Consider the following 12,134-nt stretch of genomic DNA (forward strand, 5'->3'; position numbering starts at 1 on the left):
CTTCAGGAGTGGCCCGTTTTGTACAAAATGCTGCACATGTCCTGCTCATCCAGAATTCTATCCTCAGAGATGCTATGAGTGATCTGACTCTGCATTTCCTCAACACAATGAAGAAAATTGTTGCAAAAAACAAACAAACATGTTTATATTACTCCTAAACATTTTGCCAAACATCACACACACTCCTATCCTCCTGGTGGAGACCTGTGCCCAGAAGGGCACTTTTTCTTGTTTTCCCTCCTTTACACAAAATCTATGAACTAAGCTTGTCGAGGCTGTTTTCCCCCAAAATGTAAACCTTTATATGCCGAGTGGCAGAAAGGTGATGCAGGCCATCTGTGTTTGGCTCTCCTGCCGTTTCTGGGCCCTCTCCTGAAGTTCAGCTACTCAGGCTTCTGTTTCAGAAAGTCAGTGGTGGAAACGGTACTCAATTGTTTTACTTAAATCAATCAATCAAACTTTATTAAAGCCACCAGAGTTGGGTGTAACGAGTAACGGAATATTTCGTTACTGTAATCACACTACTTTGGTCGGTAACGAGTAATATAACGACACTCCTCCTCCAAATTGATAATCACATTACAGTTACTGGTCGCTGTAGCGCTGCAGTTACTCGTTACTTGCGTCATGTGGCTGCTTTCAGCAGTGTTGCTTTGGAGAATAATGCACACAACGGAGATGAGTTGAACATGAACACTAATGGTGTGCTGGCAACGCACTAGCGGAGTCGCGGACTAGAACATTTCAAACCGGTGTCAGATCAGCAGCAGCACAGCACTTTTTGTTACTGTCATGGACTCGTAGGGTGGCCAGGCCCAGACGTCCGGTTTTAGACCCACCTGTCGTCCTCCCTCCCACCTCAACCTCTGGCTGGACACATCATTGTCCGTTTTTTGTGATATACAGTGCTTGTGTCATAACTGTCATTTACGTCGTCTCGGGATTAAAATCTCCGCAGCGCTGCTCAGCTCCACATCGAGCCGGCCACACTCACTCCCACTGTCATAAACAGAGACAGAGCAGACGTTGGGGTGTTGCCATGTCCGCTTATTATATAAGCGACTTTGGGCTTGTTTTATAAAATAGCCCAGTCAGGCTTCTTTTGGGCTTGTTTTCATAGACATGGCTGCTTGTTTCTCTCCCAAAACCTGGCAAGTTTGGCAACACTGCCAGTGGGAGGGTCGGTTTGTTTGTTGTAGAATGTGTGCTCTCACAATCACTCGCTAGTTAGTTAATGCAGAGATGAATAAACCAAATATGCCGAAATGAAAAACTACATTTAATGAGCAATGGAGCAGGGAACTCGACATCATAAAGAAAGGGATCCTAAAGCACTGTGAACATATAGGCTACTGATTTCTCTCAGTCTCATTATTTTATTTGAATATATTTTGGGTTAATATTTGCCTAGAGAACCTGTGGTACAGTGGTTTTCAACCATTTTCATATCATACCATATATCATACCAAATGGATTTGGTTTCATTTTACACTATCAAGAGTTAATGATATAAGGGTTAAATATCTAATGAGTGTCCATTTGGTTACCAACTCTCCATCATTTAGCTGGGGACCACCTGGAACACCCTCAAGGCTCACTGGTGTCTGGTGGTCCATGGACCACTGATTGAAAGCCACTGCTGTCACTGTTACATAACATGTACAATGTACTTAAATAATTAATTAGAAGTTTGCATAGAAAAAGTTTTACAAGGTTAAAAGAACCACTGCACTAGACCGTTTTGGAAAGGCCCATTTTGTTTTATTCCTCCACAACCTGGTAAAGAGCATAAAGAAAGATCTTGTGTATGTCCTCCTTATTAGGATTTTAAAGATTTGTTAAGTGGTGGTAAATTATGTGACAATGCATCTCAGGCGATTTTATGGAGTAACGCAAAAGTAATGTAACGAGTAGTGTAACTAGTTACTTTCTCCAGGGAGTAATCAAGTAAAGTAAGGCATTACTTTTTTCAAAAGTAATGTGTAATATGTAGTGTATTACTTTTTTGAGTAACGGACCCCAACTCTGAAAGCCACAAGGTCCATAGTGACATAAAAAAAAACATACAAATACAGAGACAAGCAAAAGGCAGACATTGTCTACATAAAATCACAAATGCATACTATACAGGCTTACACGCCAATGGTTCCACAGTTTAGAAACAAACCTGACTGAACTCAACAAAAGGGTTAGTCAGAATGAGAAAAATGCTGTTGAAAGAACCAGACAGCCTACACATACATTTTGTACATGAGGTTCCTTCAGCACAGCTGAGCAGTTGTGTACGACGATGCTGACAAACATTCCGCTTGCACTGCTGCACCGTGGCACTTTAAGCAGCAGTCTGATGTCTCACTGCTGCACCGTGGCACTTTAAGCAGCAGTCTCATGGCATCATTATAAAAGACACACTGAGTCTCTGGCTGCATACTGCTCTTTTTGTAGCGCCGCCACAAGTGGGCAGTATACATAGGTGTGCAAAAAGATTTAAATAGATGGAGTGCCATGATTTTTTTCCACCCTAAAACAGGTCTTATTGTTATATAAGGAGGATGATTTTTAAGGGTTCAGCCTCCAGGAAGAAACCCTAAATACAAAGGGAATACATCATTGCACATAAAAACGACTCCAGGGTGTCTAATGAAGTACTGTCACCTCATACACATGAAAATCTGGACAAATTAGAACTACTAAACTACTAAAAATAGAACTACTCCGTTACAAGTAAAAGTACGGAATTTAAAATGTACTTGAGTAAAAGTACAAAAGTATCGGTATCAAAATGTACTTAAAGTACTAAAAGTAAAAGTACTCATATAGGCGGAACCAGGGCGGGATAAATCAGAAAGAGCCTGCTGGTTAGTCAGTCAGGGACCAATCAGAAGTCTGACACAGGGTGTCCAAACTTTCCCATCCAATGACAGACAGTCATGTGAGGTGAGCAACTCTTCCACTCATTAGTGCTGATCATGAACAGCTGTGTGGGACCAGCAGCAAGCCTCAAAACCTCTGCTGAGGGCCAGTCAGACACTCACTTCTTCCTCAGAACCTCTGCTGAGGGCCAGTCAGACACTCCTTCCTCAGAACCTCTGCTGAGGGCCAGTCAGACACTCCTTCCTCAGAACCTCTGCTGAGGGCCAGTCAGACACTCACTTCTTCCTCAGAACCTCTGCTGAGGGCCAGTCAGACACTCACTTCTTCCTCAGACAGTGGCAGCCATGTTAGGCCAGGGCTCCACCGGACGCGTTGCGTCTCCGTCGCGTCGCGTCAAAAAACGCACCGGTTCAATTTTAATGCACGCGTCGCGTCTCCGTCAACGCGGGCAGTGGAGCCACCCTTCATTGATTAAAAAGGGAACGTTCCCTGACGGTGACGGAGACGCGACGCTGACGCGCCCGGTGGAGCCCGGCCGTTAGGCACTTGTGTTCTTGCTGGTCTTCTCGGTCTTCTTGCCCCAGGTAAAGAGCTTTAAATTGGTTTGTTTCCAATGTGCATTTTAATACTAAATTGTTTTAGAAAGTAAAAGATGAGTGTTATTTTTTTCCATGTGCTTTCTTTCAATTTAGCTATTTTTGTGGTGGAGGCAGTCAAACATGGGGCTAAATACATGTTTATTTTTACAACGTTTTACAGCGATTTCAGTATTATTTACTATAGTCCTACTAGACCCCAGGAAATTATATCTGGCCACATAAGATCATGGGATCTACTAAATGTGACATTCAATAGATCATGTGATCTTTTGTGGCCAGGTGTAATTTTCTGGGGTCTAGTAGGACTATAGTAAATATTTAAAAAATAAACTCGCAAACATTTTGTAAAGAAATATACATATTTAGCCCCATGTTCGATTGCCCCTGCCCCCCCTGTCAAAAGGCTAGAATCGCTAAAATAAAGCGGCAAATTAAAATAAATATACGCTCTTTACTAACAACCTAGCCACAATTTGCAACGCTAGATTTTTTTTATGGTTGGATTCATCTAGAGTTGCAATACCCTCCATTGACTCCCCACTCATCCAATTTGGTTTGCGATCTGCTTGTGTTAAACAACGTTAACCTCACCAACATTGCAGCTGTAGTCCAAGCTTGAATTATCCTCTTTCAATCTGCCGAGCTTGTTTTTCATAAAAATCCACCGTAGAGATATTATGAGCTACTTTCTGTCAAGACATCCTCTGCAGGTGTTGCAGTTTGGAAGCACTCGTTTTGTTAACGGGCCGAGCTGCTGCCTCCTGCATTATGTTCAAATTCGAAACGGGTGGTACGCAGGGCCGTTCAGTGACATACGACGAGTGCTTCCAAACTCCAGCACTTAGAAAAAGAATCACCTGCACAGAATTTCTTGACCGAAGTAGCTCATAAGATCTCTACGGTGGATTTTTATGAAAAACAAGCTCGGCAGATTGAAAGGATAATTCAATCTTGGACTACAGCTGCAATGTTGGTGAGTTTAACGTTGTTTAAGACAAGCAGATCACAAACGCTATTTGGATGAGTGGGGAGTCAATGGAGGGTATTGCAACTCTAGATTCATCCCATTATAAAAAAAATCTAGAGTTGCAAATTGCGGCTACTAACAACCTAAAACAAGAACCTTGGTTGAGAAAACTAAAGTTGTCCTAAGCTTTAATTTTAAGCTTTTCCAGTCTGACTTTGTCATTTTAGCATTTCTGAATGGGCTTTATATGCAAAGCAGCCATAATTTCAGCCATAATTAAATTGCTTCTCTTCCTTCACATGTCTGGCCAAAGTTGCCAATTATAGAGTCTCTGTTCCATTCTGGTCAGAGTCAGGCCTCATTCACACATATCAAACAAATGTTTGGTCTTTTGTTTGTTTTTTTAGGCCACCACAATGCTTTTCAATGCTGGTCAAAACATGGGACTCCCATTGGAAAAGCATTGTGGTGGCCTAAAAAAACGTTTGATCGGTGTTTGATATGTGTGACTGAGGCCTCAGGGTGCTGATATGGTGCGTGTTTTCTCACTCCAGGTACCCTGATGGTTCTTTGAGGGGGTTCCAAATGGACCCATATGTTCATTTCGGTTTATTGGTCTATTTGTACATTTTGGGGTCCTTGGTAGTTTTTGCACCGCTGTGCTACACACTAAATTAACAGAGCCTTAAAGCTGCTACGCTAAGCACTTTCCTCTTGTACCCCAGATTTGAACCCTGTTGCTTGTGCAGTAGCCGCATTGCAACACTTCGTTTTTTTTGTTTAAATAATGGGATGAATCTAGAGTTTCAATACCCTCAATTGACATCCCATTGATCCAAATTGCATTTCCGATCTGCTTGTGTTAAACAACGTTAACCTCACCAACATTGCAGCTGTAGGGAAAGCTTGAATGTTCCAAACTGCAAAGTGTTTGTTTTGTAAAAATCCACCGTAGACATGTTATCAGCTTCTTTCTGTCAAGAAATTATGTGCAGGTGATTCTTTTTCTAAGTGTTGGGTTTTGGAAAAGCTTGTCGAATAAGTAATTGGAAAGAAAAACAAACCAGTGTTGTACCCTGCCCTTTGTTTGTCAAGATACACCAGCTGAGTTGTTGTGTCCGAGGCTTAAAGGTTTTTAAATACTTTTTGAAATGTCTACGGAAAAATTAATGGGAAATGATCTCCTGGACCGGTGCCCTCGAAGGGGGCAAATATTGGATGGCTCTAACTTAATTTGTCTATTCCCCTGTTTATAAAAAAAAGTCATTAGCTGTATTAACTCCATGTCTTGTGCCAACAGGATTCTACACGATTCCATTCAACACGACTATGGATAATGACATGAGTGCTGGGACCAACAAGACCATGGCTAATGACATGAGTGCTGGGACCAACACGACTATGGCTAATGACATGAGTGCTGGGACCAACAAGACCATGGCTAATGACATGAGTGCTGGGACCAACAAGACCATGGCTAATGACATGAGTGCTGGGACCAACAAGACCATGGCTAATGACATGAGTGCTGGGACCAACAAGACTATGGCTAATGACATGAGTGCTGGGACCAACAAGACCATGGCTAATGACATGAGTGCTGGGACCAACAAGACTATGGCTAATGACATGAGTGCTGGGACCAACAAGACTATGGCTAATGACATGAGTGCTGGGACCAACAAGACCATGGCTAATGACATGAGTGCTGGGACCAACAAGACTATGGCTAATGACATGAGTGCTGGGACCAACAAGACTATGGCTAATGACATGAGTGCTGGAACCAACACGACCATGGTTGATGACATGAGTGCTGGGACCAACAAGACTGAGGCTGTCGAGGCGGCGGTGGCCTGGAAAGAGGCCTGGAATGCGGTCTGGGCTAAGCCCTGGAATAAGGCATGGAATAAGTCCTGGAAGGAGGCCTGGATGGCAGTCTGGGATAAGTCCTCGAATAAGGCATGGAAGGAGTCCTGGGACAAGGCTGTGAAGGCGGCTGAGGAGGCGGCGGCGGCGGCGGCGGAGAAGGCTGAGAAGGCGGCGGCATGGAAGGAGGCCTGGGCGGAGGCCTGGATGAAGGCCTGGGCGGAGGCCTTTAATAAGCCCTTGAAGGCGGGTGTGAAGGAGGCCTGGATGAAGATCGCGCAGGAGGCCAGGAAGGAGGCCTGGAAGGAGGCAGAGGAGGCCCAGAAGGAGACGGAGACGGCGGAAGACCTTGAGAAGTGACTGAAATCATGATGAGCGGCCGGCAACATTTGACTTCATCACTTGATCAGGATGTTCGGCAATAATCATGTCTATTGACTTCAATTAAAAGTTTTTAAACATATCATTGTGTCCTCCTTCTTTCCCCATGTTTAACGTGAGACAATTTACTAAAATGTGGGTTCAAGCTGTAACTTTTGAATATTCGAGGTTGAGTAAATCCCATCTTAAAACGTCCAGTTAACCACTTAGACCAGGGGTGGGCAATTTTGACAATGGAGAGGGCCACTATATTTCCACACTCCCTGCATATCAGTTTAGTTTATTTTGGTCATAGAATGAACATTGACTTCATTAATTTGATCATAACTTTGCATTTAGGATAGGCATTATGCCTATCCTATTTACACCTAGAGACTTGTAAGGGAAGAAATTATAGATTACTGTCGTAGCAAAAATAGCTGATCTACAAGCTCAAAATGTGCTATTTTTTTAATTGGAATCCTGAATAATCTTTTACTATTTTTGAATCCTGACATTTCATTTCAAATGCATTTAGTTAGTTAACTTTATGAACTACTGGTAAATACATTGGACAAAAACAATACTAACATTTTAATACTAATTAGCTGAAATCATCATATCAATGTTCGGATATTAACCTGAGGGCCACATGTGGCCCCCGGGCCGCCAGTTGCCCATGTATGACTTGTCTTGGACCCTCAATACTTAGTGAAATGGTTAGCACTATATACTTAATGCATTTGTTTTCCCTCCTTTACACAAAATCTATGAACTAAGCTTTCCCCCAAAATGCAAACCTTTATCTGCCGAGTGGCAGAAAGGTGATGCAGCCCATCTGTGTTTGGCTCTCCTGCCGTTTCTGGGTCCTCTCCTGAAGTTCAGCTACTCAGGCTTCTGCTTCAGAAAATCAGTGGTGGAAACAGTACTCAATTGTTTTACTTCAATCAATCAAACTTTATTAAAGCCACAAGGTCCATAGTGACATAAAAAAAAACATACAAATACAGAGACAAGCAAAAGGCACACATTGTCTACATAAAATCACAAATGCATACTATACAGGCTTACACGCCAATGGTTCCACAGTTTAGAAACAAACCTGACTGAACTCAACAAAAGGGTTAGTCAGAATAAGAATAATGCTGTTGACAGAACCAGACAGCCTACACATACATTTTGTACATGAGGTTCCTTCAGCACAGCTGAGCAGGTGTGTACGCCGATGCTGACAAACATTCCGCTTGCACTGCTGCACTGTGGCACTTTAAGCAGCAGTCTGATGTCTCACTGCTGCACCGTGGCACTTTAAGCAGCAGTCTCATGGCATCATTATAAAAGACACACTGAGTCTCTGGCTGCATACTGCTCTTTTTGTAGCGCCGCCACAAGTGGGCAGTATACATAGGTGTGCAAAAAGATTTAAATAGATGGAGTGCCATGATTTTTCAAAAAAGTGTACAGTATTTGTTAAAATGTCTTTTTTTGTGGGCAACCCCACCAGTTCATTAAGTTTGCCTGGTGGTGGGTGGTGATGGGTGGTGATCCACCTGAACTGAATAATAATAATAATAATAATAATAAAACTTTATTTGTATAGCACCTTTCATGACATGAAATGCAGCTCAAAGTGCTTTACACAAAAAAGAAAAGAAAGGCAGGGCATAAACAATACAGTGAGGACATGAATAACATTTTTTTTAAAAGACAAATAAATCAATTAAAAGCAAGGGTGTAAAAGTGGGTCTTGAGCTGAGCTTTAAAAATGTCTACAGAGGCTGCCTGTCGAAGGTACAGTGGGAGTTTGTTCCACGCCGTCGGCCCGTAGAAGCAAAAAGCTGCTTCCCCGTATTTTTTAGTTGCCATTTTTTTAGGCAAAGCGAGCAGGCCAACAGTGGAAGACCTTAGGGGGCGGTTTGGGACATATTTCGGCAGGCAGTCATGTAGGTAGGAAGGTGCGAGACCATTGAGAGCTTTATAAACAAGTAAAAGAATTTTAAAATCAATCCTAAAAACAACCGCAATCCAGAAAAAAGTGCATTGCAGTAATCAAGCCGAGAAAAAACAAAGGCGTGGATTAGCGTTTTTGCATCGTCCAGTGACAAATAGGCTCTGATTCGTGCAATATTTCAAAGATGAAAAAAGGCAATCTTGGTAACATGATTAATGTGTGAATTAAAATTCAGTTCAGAATCAATAGTGATCCCCAAGTTCTTTACTGTACTGTTACTTTCTACAGTCAGGTTGCCAAGTCTGCTTTTTATCGATTCTTTCTGCTCACTAGAACCGATTATGAGAACTTCTGTCTTATCCTCATTTAGCTTGAGAAAGTTCTCACTCATCCAGCATTTAATGCTAGACAGACAGGTCAACAGCGGGTCTAAGGCACAGAGATCATCTGGAGCTACAGAAAGATATAGTTGGGTATCATCAGCATAGAAATGAAAATTGACTCCGTGATTGGTAATGAGTTCTCCCAATGGCAGTATGTACAGGGAGAATAACAGAGGACCAAGAATCGAGCCCTGTGGAATACCAGAACAGATGTTGTGTTTGTCTGAGTCAAACTCAGCTAGATTGACAAAATAGCTTCTGTTTGTTAGGTAGGAGGAAAACCAGGACAGGGCCGTGCCAGACAGGCCTACCCAGTGCTCCAGACGCTGTATTAAAATTGAATGGTCAATCGTGTCAAATGCAGCCGTTAGATCTAGAAGTAAAAGAACGGAAACATGTTTCTTGTCAGCAGACACCCTAAGATCATTCATTACTTTTACAAGTGCTGTTTCTGTGCTGTGGCCTTTCCTAAAGCCAGATTGGAATTTGTTATGCACATTGTTGTTCTGTAGAAACACATCCAATTGATGAAAGATGCATTTTTCTAAAACCTTGCCCAGAAAGGGCAGATTAGAAATGGGTCGGTAGTTACCCAGCACAGAGGGATCAAGATTGTGTTTCTTGAGTAAGGGCCTAACTACAGCCGTCTTCAGTGAGTCTGGAAAGACGCCTGATTGTAGAGAGCTGTTTACAATTTTTAGGATATCTCCAATCACACTGTCTAAAACCTCTTTGAGAAAGGTGGTGGGAATTGTGTCCAATGAACAGGAGGATGATGTCATCTGAGATATGGTTTTTCGGAGTTCGTCTTCATCAATTGTACAGAAAGACAATAGGCTCCCCCTGGAGAGATCAACCCTGGCACCATTAGCTGCTGTTTGAGGGCTTGAGCTAGCAGCAGCACCATTCATAATATCAGCTCTAATGTTACAAATTTTGTTATCAAAAAAGCATGCAAACTCATTACACTTAGCTTTAGAGGCCGGGAACGACTGCTTGTAGGACTGGGGGGGGGGTTTAAAAGTCGTTCAATGGTAGAGAATAAGACTCTGGCATTTTTCTTGTTCTCATTAATAATGCCAGAGAAATAAGCCTGCCTTGCCAGACGCAGGGCTTTGTTATAGGCGACTGTTGACTTTTTAAGAATCTCTAGGTGGATGGTGAGTTTGTTTTTTCTCCAAGCTCGCTCAGCTCTACGACAATCTTGCTTCAGTGAACGTGTATGCTCATTTATCCAGGGTGTTACTCTGGTGTTCTGTTTATTTTTAGTTTTCATAGGAGCCACTATGTCAAGAGCTGACTCTAGTTTAAGATTAAACATTTGGACCATATCATTCACTGGGGGAGTATCGGATAGGGGGGGGGGGGGGGGGGGGCAGATGACGAGAGAACTCGTTGGCTGCAGATGAGCTAAAAAAACGCTTTTTTATAGTATATTCAGTGATGTATTTCTCTACAGTCATATTAAAACACAGCAAATAGTGGTCTGATAGCTCAGGCATTTCAATAGTCCTTTCAACAGTGATGTTCAGACCTCTAGAAATCACCAGGTCCAGAGTGTGCCCCTGTTTATATGTAGGCCCAACAACATGTTGGATGAACTCAAAGGATGCAATAACTCTAAGAAACCCAGAGCCACCGCATTTGAAGCATCGTCCAGGTATAGATTAAGATCACCTGAGATAAGAGTTCTGTCATAGTTAGTGGAACAGATAGATAAAAGTTCTGATATTTCTGTTAGAAATACAGCTTTGCTGCACTTTGGAGGACGATAAATGCTGATCATTGGGATAGAGGACTGACCCTGCAGTATTGTGGCCTGGTATTCAAAGGATGAAAACCTGCCGAGAGTCAGAGCCTTGAATTTTAAAGTGTCTGAAAAAATTATTGCCAGTCCACCTCCTTTCTTAGCCTCGCGAACAGAGTGGATGAAACTGTAGTTTGCGGGACAGGCTGGCGCTAGGAGAACAGCTCCATCCGAGCCAAGCCATGTCTCTGTTAGAAAGATAATATCTAGCTTCTCTTTACATATTATATCATTTACAGAAGAGGACTTATTTGTTAATGACCTGATGTTAAACAAGGCAAGGTTTAGCTTGTTATCAGATTTTTGGGGACTGTGATGCCTGTGAGGTACATTAACCAAGCAGCATTCTCTCTTCAGGCTACTCCTTGTCTTGGACAATCTATTTGAAATAACAGTGGAAATGTTGTGAACCTCAACCTGTACGGTGATTGAAACACCAGGCTTTCTAGAAGCAAGGGGTCCATAAATGTTTGTTGCTACGCATAATGGACCCTGTTCATATCAGTGATCAAATGTATTTCTAGGCTATATGGGCGTGGCATATAGCGTGGGATTAACTCTGGCCATGGTACCTCTCCCTGTGGCCATGGTACCTCTCGCATTTTGGGCTGTTGGGCTGGCCGTATGGTAAGGAGGGTCAGCCTTACTCCAGCGTTTATCAGGTCCATCATGCCCGGAGTGAATTTGAGGAGATGTATTGGTGAAGGAGTTTGAAATTCCTCCATTCGACTGTCATTGATGGACCTCTCGGCGGCCTCAGTATCCTCTCCACCAGTGGACCCTGTGACTCCACGCTCCAATGAAGCTGCACCCACAGCTGTAGTTGTATGATAAAGGGGGAGGGGTTAGGGGAGGGGCCGATAATGTGATGTCACTATATTACTGTTTTTTTCATTGGCACGTTTGACTGTCAAGGGTTCAGCCTCCAGGAAGAAACCCTAAATACAAAGGGAATACATCATTGCACATAAAAACGACTCCAGGGTGTCTAATGAAGTACTGTCACCTCATACACATGAAAATCTGGACAAATTAGAACTACTAAACTACTAAAAATAGAACTACTCTGTTACAAGTAAAAGTACGGAATTTAAAATGTACTTGAGTAAAAGTATCGGTATCAAAATGTACTTAAAGTACTAAAAGTAAAAGTACTCATATAGGCGGAACCAGGGCGGGATAAGTCAGAAAGAGCCTGCTGGTTAGTCAGTCAGGGACCAATCAGAAGTCTGACACAGGGTGTCCAAACTTTCCCATCCAATGACAGACAGTCATGTGAGCAACTCTTCCACTCATTAGTGCTGATCATGAACAGCTGTGTGGG

At 42.7% G+C, this 12,134-nt stretch overlaps 1 protein-coding gene across 1 annotated transcript; it reads left to right on the forward strand.

The window, feature by feature from the left end:
- Positions 1–2,982: 2,982 nt before the first annotated feature.
- Positions 2,983–6,772, forward strand: LOC306929446 (uncharacterized protein). The gene is made up of 2 exons (XM_079509987.1): positions 2,983–3,458; positions 5,741–6,772. The coding sequence occupies exon 2, from the start codon at positions 5,770–5,772 to the stop codon at positions 6,667–6,669; it is 900 nt and encodes a 299-aa protein (XP_079366113.1). The 5' UTR covers positions 2,983–3,458; positions 5,741–5,769; the 3' UTR covers positions 6,670–6,772.
- Positions 6,773–12,134: the final 5,362 nt, after the last annotated feature.

This window comes from Electrona antarctica, assembly GCF_951216825.1.
Source record: "Electrona antarctica genome assembly, chromosome: 9".
In the NCBI taxonomy this organism is placed as follows: Eukaryota; Metazoa; Chordata; class Actinopteri; order Myctophiformes; family Myctophidae; genus Electrona; species Electrona antarctica.

Excerpts from the sequence above, each read along its gene's own strand:
- LOC306929446 (XM_079509987.1), top strand. The coding sequence starts at position 5,770 with ATGGATAATGACATGAGTGCTGGGACCAACAAGACCATGGCTAATGAC.